Genomic DNA, 21,481 nt, shown 5'->3' with positions numbered 1-21,481 from the left:
ATTAACAAAATTGGCCAATGATTGCACATAATTAACTGGTTTAAATGCTTGCTTTTAAGTTTAAAATGTTTTTTTTAAATGTACGGATTTAACAAAGTAAAAATATAATAATTAAGTATTATTAAGATGTTAAAACATTTCCTGTATTTTATTTTAGCCTTATTAAGCATGCAAATAAGAAGCATCTAGCAAAATATTGTTGATAATTTAGGTGAGGTAAACAAACAATTGCTATTTTGGTACCACAAACTAAAACAATAATAATAAACTCACACATGTTTTACCATATACTGATGTAAATTTTCGTTTTTAAGTTTAAAAGCTTTAAAACAGCTCTACATTTTAGCTAATTATATGTTGTTCATAATTTATGTGAGGTAAATAAAGTATTAACATAAAATTAACACAGTTAAAAGACCACTGAGCTGTTTTAGTCACAATAACTTTAATTATTTATCGCGTAATGTAATTTAAATACCAGCGATTTGTTTACATGTGAAGCCCCGCCCATCGACACATAATCCCCGGAAGCCTAGAGAATGACGTCAAGCGGAGGCAGCGGAAACAGGTATGAGTGACAGTCAGAAAGTGCCAGAAACAGGCAGAGAAACAGATTTAAACATGACCTTTCGCAGAATTATTAAACACCAGCACATCTCGTAATCATCGTCTAGCATCATGGGACGCGTTTAAACGAAGTCAGACGAGTTCGTCGTGTTTGAAGCAGTCCGCGGCTCAAGCAGATTAGCATTCATGCTAACGTTTAAAATATAAGAGACCGTTTTGTTTCTTTGCAATGTATATATTTACTAACGACTCGACTTGATGGTTTGTTTATCGAAATGTCGTTTAAACGTAGTTCGAAATGACATATTGTGTTTTAAGCGTGTGTTTAAACAGTCTTCCGTGTTAATTCTAACGTTACGTGTCTTTTAAGTTGTTGACACATCACAGCAAGCCGCCGTGCAAATGTAAACAAGCCTAAATCTTGATATCTGTGTGTATTTAAGAGAAGTTTGAATTGTGAAGGACTCAGACTGTCACCATCAGTAAAAGGACATCATCAGGTTTCTCCTGGAGCAGAGTTCAGAAGACTGCTGTACGTGTGGACTGTGGATCTGAGCTGATCTTTGGTCAGGATGCCTCTGCTGTTTCTGGAGCGTTTCCCCTGGCCTAGTTTGCAGACATACACGGCCCTGTCAGCCCTCCTGCTGGCCGGGACCGTCCTGAGTGCCTATAGCACCGTCAGAGACTCCGAGTTCAGCTCTGCCCTCAGTGAAGGGCCCCAGAATGAGGAGCTGAAGCTGGAGAATCTGGGAAATGTGGCCACCGGCGTCCTGCTGCACCTCATCACTGACAGCCTGTTTGTTTGGGTGGGTGAGAAGCAGTCTTTAAGGGTGCTCAAACATGGGCCAGTGTCCTGTATATTTTAGATAATTGAGGTAAACTTGATCTTATATTCGCACATTCTGACATTCTCCCTAATGATATAATTTCAGAAAAGTATTATTTGCAAATTACAAATAGAGAAATCATATTAGCAGCCAATGGCTATCCAAGTACAACATTATTGGTCATTTAAATAATGCTAATGTTGTTTTAAAGTCATACTTGCATGTGATGTCAGGCCGAACATTCAAATTAGCGTTGTAAACAATATAGGGACTGTTGAAATGAACAAATGTGCGAAAATAAAACCAACTTTACCTCAATTTTTAGTTCCAACTTCAATTAGACACTCCTGAACCAGCTATTTACACTCTTATTAAGCTTACTAGAAACTTCCAGGCTGGTGTATTGGTGGCAAGTTGGAGCTAAACTCTGCAGGACTGAGTTTGGGCAGTCCTGGTTTAGTGTAATTAGTTGCAAGTATCAAGTTAGGTCACACTTTATGTTAAATGGTCTTAACTACTATGTAGTTTCACAAAAAAATAAATACAATGTACTTTTACTGTGTGCATAATGCATTGCAGAGCACTTCTAGTGCACTTGAGGTGGCATACGAGTCAGGTTAAGTATAATTAAAGATGCATGTAATTACATGCATGTATTTAATCAATCATAAGTATGATGTAAATAATTTTTTAAACCATAAGTATATTGTAACAAATGGTTAATTTCAGTGTAAGTACATATTAGTTAAGGCCAGTAATACAGTAAACTACTTTTCAGCTAAAAAAAAGTAAAGTAAGGGCTGCACGATACTGGGAAAATATGAGATTTTCTGATTATGATTTTGAGTGTTGCAATAACAATATTTCTAATGAAATATCTAACAAAAAAAAATCTGCAATAAAAAAAATCCTTCATGTAATGATCAAACTAAAATAAACATAAATATTTTTGTGAGCTAATTAAAAAAAAAAAAACATGTTAAGGTGCAAACATTTAGACTTTAATACTTCAGCAGAAATCCTGACTGTTATTGGCTGTTGTCATTTCCGTCTCTCTTGTCTCTCCGCATTTGTATTTATTTTCAGCTCTGGGTTCAGCTAGTAGCACCTACTGGAGAGGCGGAGCTGAAGATAGTAAAGGCCACTTTGGATTGGTCAAATTTGGATAAACAACCTATGCATGAGCACACAAATTCTTGGCACATCAAATGAATTTAATTGATTGCACCCTTCTGCGATATGGCATATACTATTATTTCAATGCCTAAAATTTATTTATATATCGTGCAGCCCTATAAGTGATTACTTTTCATTTTTAGGTAATTTTAATACAGTCGCTTAATGTATAAAATACAAGCTGCTACAATATTTGACTTAAACTTTCACATTTGACTTATTGGATGGTTGTATTTTAGATGGAAATACAATGGTTGTCAAGCTTTAGTTTGTTTTCTCAAATAAATATGTTTAAAATCAATATTAAATGCAATAATGTTTAATTAAAAGTAGTTACTTGCTACCTACCATCTCTTATGATGGTTAATGTGATTAATCGAGCACATCTCATGCGTTTCACTTTTAAAAACATTACCAGGATTTGGCTACCATTTTAAAACAGGACAATAAAATGGTAGCATTCAAATGAACTGTAATTAATATGTCATAGCTGTACTTGCATTGTATTTGTAGCCCAACCATATTAAGAAATAACTTAAGAAATTTCTAAAAATAAATTTTGAAAATTTTTAATATTTTTGTGATGGTGCATTTATTGAAAAAAATATCATAAGATCGCAGATTTGTTCTTAAGAACATCTTTTAATTTTTCTTTCAAATAAAATTAAAGTATAGCTACAACAAACTCAATACAGCTACATTTTAATTGAATCACTTCCTTCTCGTTTTCAAGTAAGAAAAAAATATAAGAAAATCTTACAGAGATTTGAAGAGTTAGAAAAAAAAAAAGAAAATGCCAGTTAAGAAGAAATTACTTCCTAAATTTTTGTGAATCCAATCCAGCCCCAGAGCCTATGTAATGATTTTAATGATGATGATGGTGGTGATTTTTCTAAAAATAAACATTTTGTTTTATTCTTCAGGTGATGGTGAACACCGCCTGCTGCATCCTGATGTTGATAGGAAAAGTGATTCAGTGCATTGTGTTTGGGCCGCTGAGAGTCAGTGAGAAACAGGTAGGAGAAACTTATAAGCTCACTGATGATTAATGTGCTGCTGTTATAGGCTATTAAAGCTCAGGCAGTACTTGCATATACTGTTTATTTGTTTAGACTTTATTAATCCCAAAAAGAAATTCACTTATTACAGCAGCGCTCTCCATACTATATTATATATAAAACATAAATTACGTTTATTAAAAGGCAATAATATTAATAAAATGACGTTCACACTGCACACCTTAGTTTCAAATGACGAGTAGAGACTAGTCTATATCTACAGTATTAATGCTATTACAATTCTGCATAAATCCTCTAGTATGACTTTGGGACAATCCTTAAAATTTCAGTGTATATTATATAATTTAACAATGTGTTTATATATATATATATATATATATATATATATATATATATATATATATATATATATATGTATATATTGATTGATTGATTGATTGATTGATTGATTATCTGAAAAAAAAAAAAAAAAGATAAGTTCCCATACAAGTATTACACTGGAAAGGTTTGCAATAATAATAATAATAAATGTTTCCTGAACATCAGATTCGCACATTGGAGTGATTTCTGAAGGCTCGTGTGCCACTGAAGCCTGGAGTAATGATGCTATATACCCAGCTTTACATCACAGCTCTAAATGACATTTGACAGTATAGAAAACGTTGACATGTGTTGAGATTTCAGCTGTTTTCTTCTGCTGTTTTGTGTGTGTGAAACAGCATCTGAAGGATAAGTTCTGGAACTTCATCTTCTACAAGTTCATCTTCATCTTCGGTGTGCTGAACGTGCAGCGGGTGGAGGAGGTGGTGCTGTGGTGTCTGTGGTTCTCCATGCTCATCTTCCTTCATCTGATGGTGCAGCTCTGCAAAGACCGCTTCGAATATGTGAGTGCAGCGACTGCACCACATCACATGCTAAAGTTCTCTGTTAGACGTTATCAAACAAAGTAAAGCGACAGATCACCCACAAATATAAATGTACCATCTATTTACTCTCCCCAGGTGGTTCTTTATTCTTATAAACACGAAAGAAAATATTTAAAAATATGCTGGATACTTGTACTATTGTAGCATGTTTACATTTAAAGATGCCAATTAAACTTTATTATTTTAAACTGGAATATTGCATAAAACATTTGCGATTTCCATCCAATGAGTTAAAGAAAGCAAAATGGTCACTTCCTGATAAACTGGAGCAAATATCAGACAGAGAAATGTATATTTGGAGATGCCACTGTGGTGTTTTGTCTTCTCTAATAAATTAATTACACTTCAGAAGACAAAAGGCGGCGATTGTGGTGCCTTTTGGAGGCGTGAGACGCACTTTGTGAGTGCAGACAGATGTTCAAGTCAGTTCTGGAGGGATTTATGATGGAATAATAATAATACTAAAGCACTGTGATGACGGACTGACAGCTAAGGGCTTTTAAAAATGTGTGTATATGTGTGTGTATATATATATATATATATATATATATATATATATATATATATATATATATATATATATATATATATATATATATATATATATATATATATATATATATATATATATTGTCCACAAATTTCTGGGAATTATTGCTACAAAATCAGTAATTTTTAGCGAAAATAATGACCAAAAAAAACATGAAAAACTAGGGATTTTGATAACCCAAAATATGCATAAGATTATTTGAATGGAAACACAGCTAGTGGTTACCGGGTTTTAACATTCTTCAAAGTATCTGATTTAGTCTTTAACAGAACATAACTCAAACAAGTTTGTGTCAAGTCCTTTTGCATTAATATTTACTTCATACATTTCTTACGTTCTTCCTTATTTCATTTTGAATTATTGCTCCGTTCCTTTCGTCTTCCTTTATTTTCTTATTTCTTCCTTAATTTTTCCTTTAACAGTCAGTTTTATCCCCACCTTCCTTATTCATTTTCTTATTCTTGTTTTCTTCTTCTCTTCCAGCTCTTTTTGCACCACTATATTTAATTCTTTTTGTTTGCTTCCTTGACGTTTCCTACCTTTTCTTCCTTCTCCGGTTTCTTCTAAATGTCTATTTGTCTCCTTACATTGTTTACTTTCTTACTGATTTCACTTCTTTGCTTTAAGCATCACTTCCTTCTCTTTTATTTCCTTACTTCCTCATTTCTTTCATGTTATTCTTGGTATTTTTATTAGCTTTTTATTTCTTGCTTCATTTTTTTCCTTCTTTTTGCTTTGCTTTTTTCATTATTTTACGTAACTAATAAGAAATGCATGACTTTTAAAAAGTATAAATGACACGATGTCCTTTCCTCCGTCAGCTCTCGTTTTCTCCCACGACGCCGATGAGCAGTCATGTGCGAGTCCTGGCTCTCCTGGTGTCTGTACTGTCGTGTTGTGGTGGTTTAGCCGTGCTCTGCGCTCTCGCCGGTCATATTCACGGCATGCACACTGTCGCTTTCATGGCAGCCGAGGTGAGAATGCTTCAGAATCCTTTATAATAATCATGTTTCCCTCTTCATTTGTCGTCTTGGGTTAAACCATGTCTCCTGTCTTGCAGTGTTTGCTAGTGACGGTGCGCACAGGACACGTCATCATACGGTATGTGCTCTGATGTAAACACCAACACTTTTGCTCAGTGTCTGGCATTAGATTAGGGATGAACAGTACACAGTTCAGTTCAATATTAGTACAGCTTACACACCAAAAACATTGTTTCTTAGTATATTTTTTACATTTGTGACCTTGGATAGCTTAAAATAATTGTTCAAACACTTTACAGTAAGGATGTATTAGTTAATGTTTAGTTAATCTATTCAAATACATTTATTACAGTATTTGTTCATCTTTGTTAAAGTTAATTTTGTTAACTCGCAGTGCATTATAATGTTAACAGCTAAACTTTGCACAGTTAAAAAGGTCCAAGGTAACATGCACTACTTTGGATGTTAATAATGCATTAATAAATGCTGAACTATGGTTAACAAGTGCTGTACAAGGATTGTTATTTTTAAGAAATGCATTAAGTAACCATTATAAAACGTGTGCAGTATTTTGTATTAAATATCTGTTTAAATAAATGGGAAAAAATTTAACCAAACATAATAAATATTATTTTATTAATAGAAAAACTTTGTTATAGACATATATTTCAGTCATTTGAAAAAGCTAATGTTTAAACATTTAATTCAAAATTTCTGCTATAAGTATCAGTCTAAATTGGTTGAAGAATATACTAATTTTATTCAGGTTGTCAGCAAGTAACTGTATTTAATTTAATTAAATGTATTTAAAATAGAACAAGAACATTTTTAATCAACAAGTTGCTAAAAGAAAGTGCTAAATAAAGCATATTCTTAATATTTATGAAAATGTTTATATGCATAAATGTGCTCGCACTGAGACTGAGCATTAAAATCCAGCAGTGTCAATTTTACATGCATGTCTGTTTGACTATGTTTTACAGTGATAATGATGGGCTGTTATATCAAATACGTGTAAATGAGTTTACGTGTGTGTGTGTATGTTTGTCTCCAGCTCTTTTCTTTGACGAAGTCCTGTACTGAAATTGTTTGGTACTATTATGGGTACCATAACATCATGAATCTGAAGGGTCTGATCTGTTATTTGCAGGTATTCAATTCACCTGTGGGATCTGAACCATGAGGGAACCTGGGAGAACAAGAGCTCATATATTTACTACACAGACTTCATCATGGAGTTGGCAATCCTCTCTCTGGACTTGATGCATCACATACATATGCTGGTGAGGAACGGCAGATGTAGGACCCGATACACTTTTCCTTCTTTACCTAAATGTGTTTCTAATATACAGTTGAAGTCAGAATTATTAGCCTCCTTTTGAATTGTTCTTCCTTTTTAAATATTTCCCAAATGATGTTTCACAGATTCAGGAAATTGTCACAGTATTTCTGATCATATTTTTTCTTCTGGAGAAAGTGTTATTTGTTTTGTTTTTGTTTTTCGGCTAGAAAAAAAGCTACTTTTAGTTTTGTAAAACTCATTTTAAGGACAATATTATTAGCCCTTTTAGGCTATGTATATTTTTTAGATATTTAGATATTTTTTACAATAACTTGCCTAATCATCCTAACCTGCCTAGTTAACCTAATTACTCTAGTTAAGCCTTTAAATGTCACTTTAAGCTGTATAGAAGTGTCTTGAAGAATATCTAGTCTAATATGATGTCATCATGGCAAAGATGAAATAAATCAGAAATTATTAGAGATGAGTTATTAAAACTATTATGTTTAGAAATGTGTTGAAAAAAATATAAATTCTCCGTTGAACAGAAATTGGGGAAAAATATACACAGGGGGGCCAATAATTCTGACTTCAACTGTATATGCAGTATATAAGAGGTGCAATAAATTACATTCCATAGGGATTGAACAAGGTGGGCTTCTTATTAATGTCCTGAGAGTGTCTAGCATGATGTTCACTGACCAGCGAGAAGCTTTTTAAACTTGTGTCTTTGATTTGTCATGTGATTTTTCCAGCTTGTCAGATGTCTCAAATAAACAACAGTAGCAGGCGTGACTTCTCTCTTTGTCTTTGAGTAGTTCTGATATCCTTCTGATCTTGCTGTCTGGGTTTTCTCAACGCAGCTCTTTGGAAACATCTGGTTGTCCATGGCCAGCCTGGTGATCTTCATGCAGCTGCGGCATCTCTTCCACGAGGTGCAGAGACGAATCCGCAGACATAAAAACTACCTGCGTGTCATCGACAACATGGAGTCCAGGTGAATGTTTGCTTTCAGACTAACCAATGCATGCTAACGAACAAGAAAGTGTTAAACTCTAAAAAAGCCGGAACGTTTTTTTTAGCCAAAACATTATGCTATTAGCATTAGCAGCTGAAATGATCACAAAAATATCTATATATGCACAAGGGTTAATGTTAAGAAATGTTAAGACAGTTAAGACGTGTGAGTATTTATGTTAGAAACGTGTAAACAACCTAATACATGTTAGCAAAGTGCTAGCAAGTAGCAAGTAGCATGTTAGAAAATTCAGTTAATATTAGCAATGTAATAACTAGTGTTACCCATATTTTAAAAGGAGGTAAAGTACTAAAACCAAGTTAATAAATGTTAGCCGTGCTCAAAACATGGTAGCGAAATATAAAACATGTTTGCAACTTGTTTATTCAACATGCTAGGAACTGTAGTTAGTAACATAGTAATGCTAACAAGGTGTAAAGCATATTAGCCAAATTGTTAAATCATGTTAGCAACATGCTAGCACAAGATTAACACTTGTTAGAAGTGTTACAGATGCGAGTAATGTATTAAAATATGTTAAAAACATGGTATCGATGTTATTTCATGTAGCATCATAATAAACATGATATAAATATCCTTGTAACATGTTAGCCATTTAAAGTGTAAGAAATATGCTATAAACATTGTAAGATTTTAATTAATGTTGGAAAAGTTACATATGTTCATGTTATTTTATTTTAGCGTCATGATAATTATGCTAGAAATGCTCAACATGGTAGCAAATACGTCCAAGAGTATAAAAAAGGAAGGTATTAATAACATATTGGCCATGTAAAACATGTTAATCCTGCAAGAAACATGCTATCAATACGGTAAGATGTTAATTTATATTAGAAAGGTTACAAATAATTTCAATTTTTTATTTTAGCTTCATGATAAACATGTTAGAAATATCCAAAATTAGCAAAGACATCAAAAGATAGTAAAAAGGAAGGTGTTTAAAACATGTTAGCTGTGTAGCATGTTTATCATATCAGAAACATGCTATCAATATGGTCAGATGTTAATTCATGTTAGAAATGTTACAAATGATTATATTTATTTCATTTTAAGCTTCATGATAAACATGCTAGAAACATGTTAGCAAAGATGTCAAAAATAGTTAAAAGGGAGGTGTTTAAAACATGTTAGCTCTTTAAAACATGTTCATCATGTAAGAAACATGCTATCAATATGGTAAGATGTTAATTCATGTTAGAAAAGTTACAAATGCTCATGTTATTTCATTTTAGCATCATGACAAACATGCTAGAAATACCCAACATGTTGGCAAACATTTTTACAAAATATAAAAACATGCTAATTCATGTTAGCAACAATTTTACCATGTTATAAACCAACAAAATGCCTATATAAACAGTATTTTTATGTATGCATTGTTGGCAATGCATGTTAGTAAACATTTCAGCAAAGTAAAAAAACGTGCTACATGCTAACTCATGCTAACCTATTGAAACACTATTTTATGTATGCATGCTAGAAATACATGTTAGCAAACATTGTAGCAAAAAAAAAAACATGTTAGCAACAATTTTACCATGTTATAAACCAACAAAATGCCTATGTAAACAGTATTTTTATGTATGCATTGTTGGCAATGCATGTTAGTAAACATTTCAGCAAAGTAAAAAAAAAAACATGCTACACGCTAACTCATGTTAGCAACATTTTAATCATGTTATAAACCAGCTTTACAATCAAGGTTTAGTATTGATATAGTTAGCAAACATTTTAGCAAAATAAAAAACAAGCTAATTCATGTTAGCAACATTTTAACCATGTTATAAATAAAAAAAATACTTGTATAAACAGTATTTTAATGCATGCATGCTAGAAATACATGTTAGCAAACAATTAACAAAATAAAAAAATGCTAATTCATGCTGATGCTTTACATAAAAATGCTCTATTTGCTGAGGATGATTTTTATTACTGTGTATTTAATAAAAAGCATAAAGAAACACTGTTTATTTCCAGAAATTGCAGTGTGTGTGTGTGTGTGAATCTGTAACCTGCACAGCTCTGATGTAAAGCAGATCTGCAATGTTGACCGGAGCATCTCTCCTTGTGTTCAGATTTGCTGTGGCGACGCCGGAGGAGCTAGCCGCTAATAACGATGACTGCGCCATCTGCTGGGACTCCATGACCACAGCACGCAAACTACCCTGCGGACACCTTTTCCACAAGTGAGCATTAGCCACACACACACACACACACACACACACACTCTTATATTTGATGTTAGTCGGTAACACTTCATAACAACTACACACTACAAATCATTTATTTAGCATTAGAAAATAGTTCATTAGTTATTTGTTAAGCATTAACTCTACATCATTAGATCTTTATAAATACAGCTACAAATGCTGGATTCTTGACTTACACTCACCGGCCACTTTATTAGGTACACCTGTTTAACTTCTCGTTAAGATAAACTTCTAATCAGCCCATCACATGGCAGCAACTCAATGCATGTAGACATGGTCAGGACAATCTGCTGCAGTTCAAACCGAGCATCAGACTTTGAACGTGGCATGGTTGTTTGTGCCAAACGGGCTGCTCTGAGTATTTCAGAAACTGCTGATCTACTGGGATTTTCACACACAGACATCTCTAGGGTGTACAGAGAATGCTCAGACAAAGAGGAAATATCCAGTGAGCGGCAGTTCTGTGGGCGCAAATGCCTTGTTGATGCCAGAGGTCAGAGGAGAATGGCCAGACTGGTTCCAGCTGATAGAAAGGCAACAGTAACCCAGGACCTTTGAGATGTGGTGGAACGGGAGATTGGCATCATGGATGTGCAGCCGACAAATCTGCAGCAACTGTGTGATGCTATCATGCCAATATGGAGCAAAATCTCTGAGGAAAATTTCCAATACCTTCTTGAATCTATGCCACAAAGGATTGAGGCAGTTCTGAAGGCAAAATTGGGTTCAACCCGGTACTTGTAAGGTGTACCTAATAAAGTGGCCAGTGAGTGAAAACGCACATGTATAATGATTGTACTTTCATACTTTAATGATTCATTTTTCACTACTAAATAAAGCATTGCATTATTTACAAACCAGTTGTTTAAGAATAGTAAGAATGAGTAAGCAAATGATTAATAAACTATTCAAATTAACATGTATGTGTCTTATTATTATTCAGGCATATAATAATTGTTACTTCCTCCAGTTTTGTGACCTCATCTAAAGTGATTTAATCTATTTATACGTTGTAAATCCCTTATATAAATGATTCGTTGTGTTTAGTTAGTTATAATAAACTGTTACCAGTTAGTCTGAGTTTCTGCTGTTGGTGTCCAGTTCCTGTCTGCGCTCATGGCTGGAGCAGGACACTTCCTGTCCCACCTGCCGAATGTCACTGAACATCCATGAAGGCAGGCGGGAGCGGGAGGAGGGTCAGAGGGAGCCGCTGGAGGACAATATGGCTGCTGCTGGAGCAGCAGATGCCCGGGCACACATCAACCAGCACAACCACTTCTTCCACTTCGATGGTGAGTCATAAATCTTATCTAATCTATGTATTGACTTTTAATTGTATATGCATTAATGAAATGTTCTTGCTATGAAAATAGCCTTTGTTACTGACATGACATTTAATAAAAAATCATCGTCATCATCATCACAGTAGGCATGGGATGATGGGTTTTAAAACCACCAACATTTTTTGCTGTACCGTTCCTGTGTTATATGTAAGGTTTTTTAGTTTTAGTTTTTTAGGACAACAGTATCTCCAGCAGAAAAGATATCCGAAAATGGCATTTTAAATTGTAAAGAAATTTGTTCTTGAAACTAACAAAGACAGAAGAAGTCGACCATCATTTCAATTATTTAGCCTGAGGTGTTTACTGCTCCAGAATTTTTAAAATGCTTCTCAAAATGAAATGTATTGTGTTCAGAGGGGGGAAAGTTTTAGTTTTTTAACCAGACATTTAGAAAGAATCACAATACAGTGAAACCGTCATATTTTTATCCAAGGTTATCATACCGTCAGAATGTTATACCAACCCATGCCTGTGTAAGGAATGGTTTTAACTACAGTGATTTGATTCTGCCAAATGACTCAAATGTTTTCAGTATGATGGGGTAAAACTGTACATTGCTGCTCAAATTATTTCAAATGAAAACTGGTGAAAGGAGTTCATGAAGTGAATTTTATGGTCACTGAAATAGTTTCTAAGTTGGTTCTTAGAAACAGCAAATGTGTAAAATATATATATTTTTTAAACGTTTTTCCTAGATCTTATATAAGGATGCTGTATTAAAAAGGTTGACGTTTCAGTTGCAATTCCCGTGACCATAATGCCATGCCGGCCATTAGTATTATTATTATCATCATCATCATCATCATTGTTATTATTGTTTTTATCATTATTATTATCATCATTGTCATCGTTGTTGTTTTTGTTATTATTATCATCATCATCCTCGTCGTTGTTGTTGTTTTTGTTATTATTATTATTATCATCAATATCATCGTTGTTTTTGTTGTTGTTGTTATTATTATTATTATTATCATCATCGTCGTCGTTGTTGTTTTTGTTATTATTATTATTATCATTATCATCGTTGTTTTTGTTGTTGTTATTATTATTATTATCATCATCGTCGTGGTTGTTGTTATTGTTATTATTATTATCATTGTCGTCGTTGTTGTTATTATCATCATCATTGTCGTCGTTGTTGTTATTGTCATCGTCGTCGTCGTTGTTGTTGGTATTATTATTATCATCATCGTCGTTGTTGTTGTTTTTATTATTATCGTCGTCGTCGTCGTTGTTGTTGTTATTTTTATTATTATTATTATCATCGTCGTCATTGTTATTTTTATCATCGTCGTCGTCATCGTCGTCGATGTTGTTGTTATTATTATTATTAATCAGATGCACTTTCTCAAGGAGAGAACACAATGTTGCGCTGGAATTTAATTGGACCGAAAACAAAGCTTTGGGGCACTACGGTTGCATAAAATGTGACCCTGGAGCACAAAACCCATCATAAATGTCCATTTTTGGAAATTACGATGCATCATCTCAAAGCTGAAAAATAAATAAGCTTCACACTGATGTATGGTTTGTTATAATAGGACAATATTTGGCTGAGAAAAATCTATGACAATCTACAATCCGAGGGTCAATCTACATGCTTAGATCATTGCCCTTATACTTGTTCAAATTAAGTTCTTAGCAATGCATATCAGTTTTAATATATTCATATATTAATATATAATATATATAGTTTAAATATCTTCATGAAACATGATCTTTACTTAATATTCAAATGATTTAGTGGCCAGATTACCAGATAATTTTAACTCGTACAATGTATTTTGACTACTCCCAAAAATATGCCTGTGCAACTCAAGACGTAGAACTTTGTGGTCCAGCATCACAAATGATTAAATCCTTCCAAGTTAAGTTATTCTTAGTCAGATTTTGTGCAATATCCTACAGACTGCTTTGACAGACACACACACAGTCCTCTCTTAATGAAAGCCTGAACTGACGTCTGACTTTGTGCTCGCGCAGGTTCTCGTATCGCCAGCTGGCTGCCCAGTTTCTCAGTGGAGGTCATGCACACCACCAACATCCTGGGCATCGCTCAGGCCAACAACTCTCAGCTCAACGGCATGGTGAGTCTCTGACAGACCCGACAGCCTCCTCTGTGGTCATCAGATCATAAAGCTGAAGATGCTGCTTGTGTGTTCCAGGCCCATCAGATCCAGGAGATGTTCCCGCAGGTGCCGTATCATCTGATCCTGCAGGACCTTCAGCTCACACGCTCTGTGGAGGTCACCACCGATAACATCCTGGAGGGCCGGATTCAGGTGCCGTTCCCCACACAGGTCAGAATTAAGGCTGAAACCGTCATCCTACTCATTGTCTTGTGCTGGTCTTTGTCAGCATACCTGTTTATTTAACCCTTGTGTATTGTTTAAGTTGACTAGCCTTTGGTGATGTTGGGGGCTGTTTTTGCCCCATTGACTTCCATTATAATTCCAATTTTGATCGCAAAGCCATGACGGCATATAATCATGCATTCTTAGTTGTTGGTGGTCTTTCCTGTTTGGAAGAGGTCAAATGTGTTTCTTGTTGACCTGTGTCATAAATAAAAATGTAAAAAAAAAAGAAGCATATTCTAACTAGATATTAAAGTTTGAGAACAAACTTTATAGTGGCTTTAAAAGTCTGAAAGTTTGAAGTGGTTTTAAAGTGTAAATAGCATGTTACAAGTATTATTCTAGCATGAATTAGCATGTTATTAGCATGATTCTAGCATGAATTAGCATGATTCTAGCATGTAGCATGTTATTAGCATAATTCTAGCTTGAATTAACATGTTACTAGTATGAGTCTAGCATGAATTAGCATGTTATTAGCATGATTTTAGCATGAATTAGCATGTAATTAGCATAATTCTAGCATGAATTAGCATGTTACTAATATGATTCTAGCATGAATTAGCATGTTATTAGCATGATTCTAGCATGAATTAGCATCTTACTAGTATGATTCTAGCTTGAATTAGCATGTAATTAGCATGATTCTAGTATGAATTACCATGATTCTAGCATGGATTAACATGCTACTAGCATGAATTAGCATGTTGTTAGCAAGATTCTAGCATGAATTAGCATGTTACTAGCATGATTCTAGCATGAATTAGCATGATTCTTGCATTAATTAGCACATTTCCAGCATGAATTAGCATGATTCCAGCATGAATTAGCTCGTTACTAGCATGATTCTAGCATGAATTAGCATGATTCTAGGATGAATTAGCATGTTTCTAGCATGAATTAGCATGTTACTAGCATGAATTAGCATGTTACAAGCATGAATTAGCATGTTACTAGCATGAATTAGCATGTTACTCATGTTACTCTGTTCTCATTTAAAAGTCCACAGATCGCTCACCCATACAGATGAACGCGGCTTCTGAAGACGGAGCCGGAGCCAGCAGCGGTTCAGAGGTCGCGGCTCCAGAGGCTGAAGACTTTGAGGTGCGCGGGAGCCGCTTTTCCAAATCGGCAGATGAGAGACAGAGGATGCTAATGCAGAGGAAAGAGGAGCTGCTCCTAAGAGCTCGCAGGTGAGTCGACGAGATAATGATGATCAGTGTTAATTTCGTTGACGAAAAATTTTCTTCCTAATTTTCGTAACCAAACAAGTTTCTACTGACGAAAACTAAATATACATTGATTGATGATGACAACAACTATAAAAAAATATACTAACTAATACTTCGTTGACTAATCTAAATCAACCGATCTAAAGCGACATCAGGCCATGGAATCATCCTGAACTTCACAGCAAACTCGATCTTTTTTTATTAACCCGATTGTGTACTTTTGCTTAACTGAAACTGTGTACCCTCTCGCTGACCTTTGGAGATGCCATTAGGTTGTATATTAAAATGTATTACATGGGTAACATGATCATGGCATTCATTTTCCTGAGGAGTTGTTTCATTTTAGCTGCGGCCACAGTTTAACTGGCCTGTTCTTACTCGCACACAGTTCACAGGGCAGATTCTCCAGCAGGATAACGCTCCTTCTCATACTTCAGCCTCCACATCAAAGCTCCTAAAAGCAAAGAAGGCAAAGGTGCTTCAGGATTGGCCAGCCCAGTTACCAGATATGAACATTATTGAGCATGTCTGGTGTAATATGGAGGAGACATTGAAGATGAATCCAAAGAGTCTTGATGAGCTCTGTGAGTCCTGCAGGAACGCTTTCTTTGCCATTCCAGATGACTTTATTAATCAGTGATTTGAGTCATGTCAGAGATGTATGGATGCAGTCCTCTAAGCTCATGATGGAGTCAGACACAATATTCATTCTGTTTTATATTCTATACTGGACATTATTTCTGTTCAGTCACAAGACTTTTGTCTAAGCAGAGTCATGCTGCATTCACACCAGACGTGGAATGCGCGTCAAGCACGAGTGATTTACATGTTAAGTCAATGCAAACGCGCGAATAGACATCCTGCGGCGCGAATTGCGCAATAGGCGCGGTGCGAATAGCGTGATACGCGCAAATGGCACGGGGCGAATTGAGCGTTTTGCGCGTTTGACGCACTTAACATGCTTTTCGCGCAAATCTCTTGAGTTCGAAAATCTGAACTTCAGCAGATTTAACCTCGCCAGAGTTAACCAATCAGGAGCTTGCTCTTGTGGGGGTGTGATTGTGACGTAGAACCTGTTGATGGTGTCCCGGGGCAATTCCTCCAGGCGACACTGACAACAAGTCATCAAACTGGGCTTGGCTCAGTCAGAAGCACCGTTGAAAGTGATCCAGGTTCAGTTTCTGGAGGAGTTGATGAGCTCACAGAGCTGGATGCACCTCTGAAAGCATGTAGTGGACTCAGACACGGTCCTAAACGTATCAACGCTGTTTTTCAGTCTTCATAAAGTACATAAACACTGTTATTTTCTTCATAAAATCCATGTTAGCCATTTAGCAATGAAGCTACAGTAACCGGGCAGACAGAAGCCCCGCCCATCACGCGTGTCTGAATCCGCGTCTGTTCTGAAGTGAATTTGACGCGAAAATGAAGCGGATTTCACGCACGAATGAAGCGGGGTTTGACGCGAATATCGCGATTTATCCGCGCGTTCCGCGTCTGGTGTGAACACAGCATCAGACCTTACAGTCCTATTGAAATCATGTAAAATCAAGGCATGATCATATTTTATTGTGCCCAAGTAAGTGTAATCTAGAGGCCTTTGCCTTTCATATAAGCCACTTCTGATACTAAAGGATCAACTAAAAGTCAAGTTTGTGTACAATAGATGGAAAGACACAGCTCAAAGTAAACTAGATTCTAACAGACTCTTGTGAATGTCTTGAAGATGACTGCTTGACTGTAGAACAACCAATCATTCTCAAAATAGAGTTCTGCTAAAAACGAGTCTCCTGGCCTCAGTTCTGACATTTCTGACAATTGGTGCCGTGACCCGGATGGAGACTGAACTCACAAATTTCTAACACACAGAAACCCTGCGCACCAAGTCTGATGCTTATCAATCAGTCCACATTAATAGTTTTTATAGACGTGAAAATCGGAAAAAAATTATGAAGGATGAAAGTTTCGGAGGCAGCGTGTGAATAACATTGACATAACGTGAGTTGGAATTTTGTCTGACCTTACAGTCCTAATGAAATCATTCAAAATCAAGGAGTGATCATATGTTATTGTGGTCAAATAAGTGTAACCTAGAGGCCTTTGCCTTTCATCTAAGCCACTTCTGATACCAAATGCTCAACTAGAAGTCCAGTTCTTATCTGTTGTTCCTAAAACTTGGATAGGCGACAAGAGATTTGTCAGGTAGTGTATTATTCTACTTATGTATTGCCATTGTATTTGTAGAGCAAGAGCGTTTATTACTCTATTCATTTCCCCAATTGGCGAATACATCGGAAGTTCTAGAACAATTACACTTCCCCATCGCAGAATATCGTCAATACAGACTTACAAAAGAAATCAACCGGAGTGCCTCAAGGCTTTGTATTGGGTCCATTTAGGTTTAACTATAACACTCTTTCTCTTTATTAGACGTTATCTGCACAAAAAACCTGAAGATGGAGATGCATATTCTGTTCTTGGCGCTGACAATGATGACTCTGTGCCCTCCATTGAGGATGAAGACTCTGATTCAGTGACCCTGCGGCGCAGACGACTGGCAGCCGCCGCTGAGAGACGCATACTGAGGCAGGAGCCTTCCCCATTCTGAGCCCAGCGAAGACATGCATGAATCGACGGTGATGCCGAATTTTGGGTTGATGCAACTATCTATGTACCCATCCAACATTACTATTACCACATGCTGTCATTGGCACACCAGTGAATTACAGTTCAATTTCAGCAAGCGTCATGCTAAACGAACAGCACTTGCATTATTGGTTCATGCATCTGCTATAAATCGTGTACGTAAATAAGAGCATGGATAGCAGCTCATACACAAAAATGGGAGGTGTTTTTATTTTGTCTATTTTTTGAATGCTGCATTTCTTAAACGTCTTTGATTGAATTTTAACAAAGTGGCGTTGCATACTAACAGTTGGACTCTGAGTCTGGAGCTTAAGCAGCAAGCAGCATGCTGGGGTTTTAATTTTACGTTTTTTCTTCAACCTTCTGTGGTTTAGCAGTGTTTGAAACAACCTCTAAGTCGATTTTCTTGGCTTGCGTTGAGTCTTATATGCTTACAACGCCCTCTTGGCACTTTAGAGCTGCAGAAGACAGTGGCGTAGATTCTAGAGCAGTGTTTCTCAACCACGTTCCTGGAGGACCACCAGCACTGCATGCTTTCCATGTCTTCTCAACCAAACACACCTCATTCAGATCATCAGCTCATTAGCAGAGCCTGAAAGAGCTGGAATGGGTGTGACAAACATAGGAGACATCCAAAACGTGCAGTGCTGGTGCTCCTCCAGGATTTTGGTCGAGAAACACTACTCTAGGGCAGTGTTTCTCAACCACGTTCCTGTGGAGCCACCAGCCTTGCACATTTTCTATGTCTCCTTAACCATACACACCTGATTCAGATCATAAGCTCATTAGTAGCTCATTAGTAAACATGCTGTTCTGGTGCTCCTCTAGAAATGTGGTTGAGAAACACTGTTCCAGGGCAGTGTTTCTCAACCATGTTCCTAGTGAACCACCAGCACTGCATGCTCTCTTCTTAACCAAACACACCTGATTCGCATCATCAGAACATTTCCAGAGACTAAAAGACGTGTGATGGTTGTGACAGACAAAGGAGACATCCAAAACATGCAGTGCCGGTTGTCCTCCAGGAAGGTGGTTGAGAAACACTGCTCTAGAGTGTGTCATCACATTTTTGTGATGACGAACGAATTCTTTCATGCATTGGTTTAGTCACATGGTCTTGTTTCTCTCGCCGTAGTGTCGTCTTTCGAAACAGACGTGCTTTATACTGAATTCATCTCGCATTCTGAGTTTGCTTTGGTGTTTATGTGTGAGAGTAATAAATGAGGGGTGCCCCAAGGCTTTGTTTTAGGTCCGGTTAGGTTTTAGTATGACTGTGATTTCCGTTTTGTGCAGTACTGGAGATTCTGAAATAAGCATGTGTACTCTAATTAGGGGAGATGCTATATTTAGCTTGTTTTCACATTAAATCTACCCTGACTAAAGTGCATTCGTTTGGGTTTCTCAAACAAGACGCAAACAATTATGGTGTATTTTGTTGATGCCGTTACATTTGAACACCTTTATTATGTACTAATGCCTATAAATGCGTGTGTTTTTACTGGCCGATTGGCATTGATGATGGATGTTCATGGGATCATTTGATATGGACAATTGAGAGCAAGCTTTTTGCAATGTTTGCCTTCTGTTTATTAACCGTAAACCCAAACTCTCTCCTCATTAAATTCACTATTTACTGGCCGTAAAGCCTATTCGTCAACCTCAAGAAAAGAAAAAAGTACGTCTTCAGAATCATCTCTGATGTTTTACACTGTGAATCTTCTACTCTGTCATGATTTTATTGGACTTTACTTGTCACGTGGACGTCCTTTTCTATGCATGAAGTCACTGTTTGTGTTCATGTCTGTTTATTGATCAAGTTCCCCCAAAGACTTTCCTGCTGATTTACTTTACTGAAGCTGGTGATCGTCACGCCCGCAGGTTGCTGTATGAATGTTTCGGTTGCACAGATGCACCTTTCAACAGTATTTCTTAAACTTAACGTGTTAATGACGTCCACTGGGTTGATTCAGATGATAATAATAATAATAAATGTTTTGGTTGCTCTTCAGGCCGTTTCGTGGAAGCCAGAAGGAATTGGATTGCTTTATGGACACACTTCATTCGTTTGTGCCTCAAATCTACAATGGATCATTAATAGTTTGATTTGTGTAAATACTTTTGTAATTAAGACTGTACAAATATGTGAAATGATCCTGTACAAAATTAAACTCACAGCTGCTTTAGGAGCTTTTACCCACATTTTTAGTGTCTCTGTTTTTGTTTAGTATGATTGAGCTGAAAAAACGACTTTAAATTCATGCATCCAGGCAAATTGTATTAACATTTAAAGGGATCGTTCACCTAAAAATGAAATTGATGTCTTTATTTATTCTCCGCTAGATCCAAACCTGTTTTGAGGCTTCCACAGTATTTTTTATTCCTACTACGGATGTCAGTCTCATCCTTTAAACAACATCCAATAATATCTTGTTGTGTTCAACAGAAGAAAGAAATTCATAGACGTTTAGAACCACTTGAGTAAAATAAAAAGGAATTTTTGAGAGAGCTTTGTGTTTAATAAGTGTGTATTTAAACAAACCTTGCCCTTAAATGTAAAAATATTTAATAAATGACTACTACTTTAATTCGAAAGCATTTGTAGAGTACGTAGATTGGCGCTAGAGGGCGCCACAGATCCATCAGAGATCAAAACATGACATCTAATCTGCAACAGCTGCTCATTTCAGATGGACTGTAAACACCAGAATATACAGTAGATCTTAAAAGAGAGACTTGTTTAGAGTTCAGTTTGTAGTGTACAAATTAATTCCTTAATATATAATAATAATTAATATTAACGTTCATCATCTGTCATTTGATCTGGATGTAAATTTACAAACGAGCATTTTACAAATGTGTAGAGGTGAAAGCGAAAGAGCTGATCAGCTACTGTGATGAAGAGAGCTCTATTGATGTATTGACTGACCTCAGTGTCTAATGAAGAGCTCATTGATTAACACTTTAAGCACCATCAGGGCTTAAATCTGAGCTCATCAGTTTAACCAATTCGTTTACTTCATATTTAGTTTACCAAAACTTAAATAGCCACTCCATCGCATTTAAACCTACAATATACAGGCTTACTCTGAGTTTTACCCTAATGAATACTAAATATTATGCACAGTCCCCGAAGTGTATTCTAGCTAGGCTAGTCAAGGACAAAAATCCATGCATTTATATAGGTTAAGTACATTTGTTCTCGTCTGCATATATTGTGTTGGTGATTAATGGGTTTGTTCATGTCCAACAACAAGATCTCAGAGGGATTTAATTGTTAGTCAATCATAAGTTAATCCATCTATGCTTTATAGTTGTGAAGGCACATAT

General features: G+C 36.0%; 2 protein-coding genes across 3 annotated transcripts in view; both read left to right on the top strand.

Moving 5' to 3' along the window:
• The window catches only part of dus2 (dihydrouridine synthase 2), a 255,375-nt gene that overhangs the window by 40,488 nt on the left and 193,406 nt on the right, over positions 1–21,481 (top strand). The window lies entirely within an intron of this gene.
• Positions 535–20,353, top strand: amfra (autocrine motility factor receptor a). Of its 2 annotated transcripts, XR_012399816.1 has the most exons (15): positions 535–568; positions 1,011–1,373; positions 3,494–3,586; positions 4,309–4,473; positions 5,887–6,039; positions 6,126–6,166; positions 7,199–7,331; positions 8,194–8,327; positions 10,445–10,555; positions 11,681–11,871; positions 13,906–14,009; positions 14,088–14,222; positions 15,279–15,469; positions 17,939–18,530; positions 19,184–20,353. XR_012399816.1 is itself a non-coding variant. In NM_213163.2 (14 exon segments), coding segments are annotated over 13 exon segments (1,863 nt in total). In that variant the 5' UTR covers positions 549–568; positions 1,011–1,139; the 3' UTR covers positions 18,117–20,353.

This window comes from Danio rerio, chromosome 25, assembly GCF_049306965.1.
Source record: "Danio rerio strain Tuebingen ecotype United States chromosome 25, GRCz12tu, whole genome shotgun sequence".
NCBI classification, from domain to species: domain Eukaryota; kingdom Metazoa; phylum Chordata; class Actinopteri; order Cypriniformes; family Danionidae; genus Danio; species Danio rerio.
Note: the sequence above shows the minus strand (reverse complement) of the source record. Positions and strands in the feature narration are given on the sequence as shown.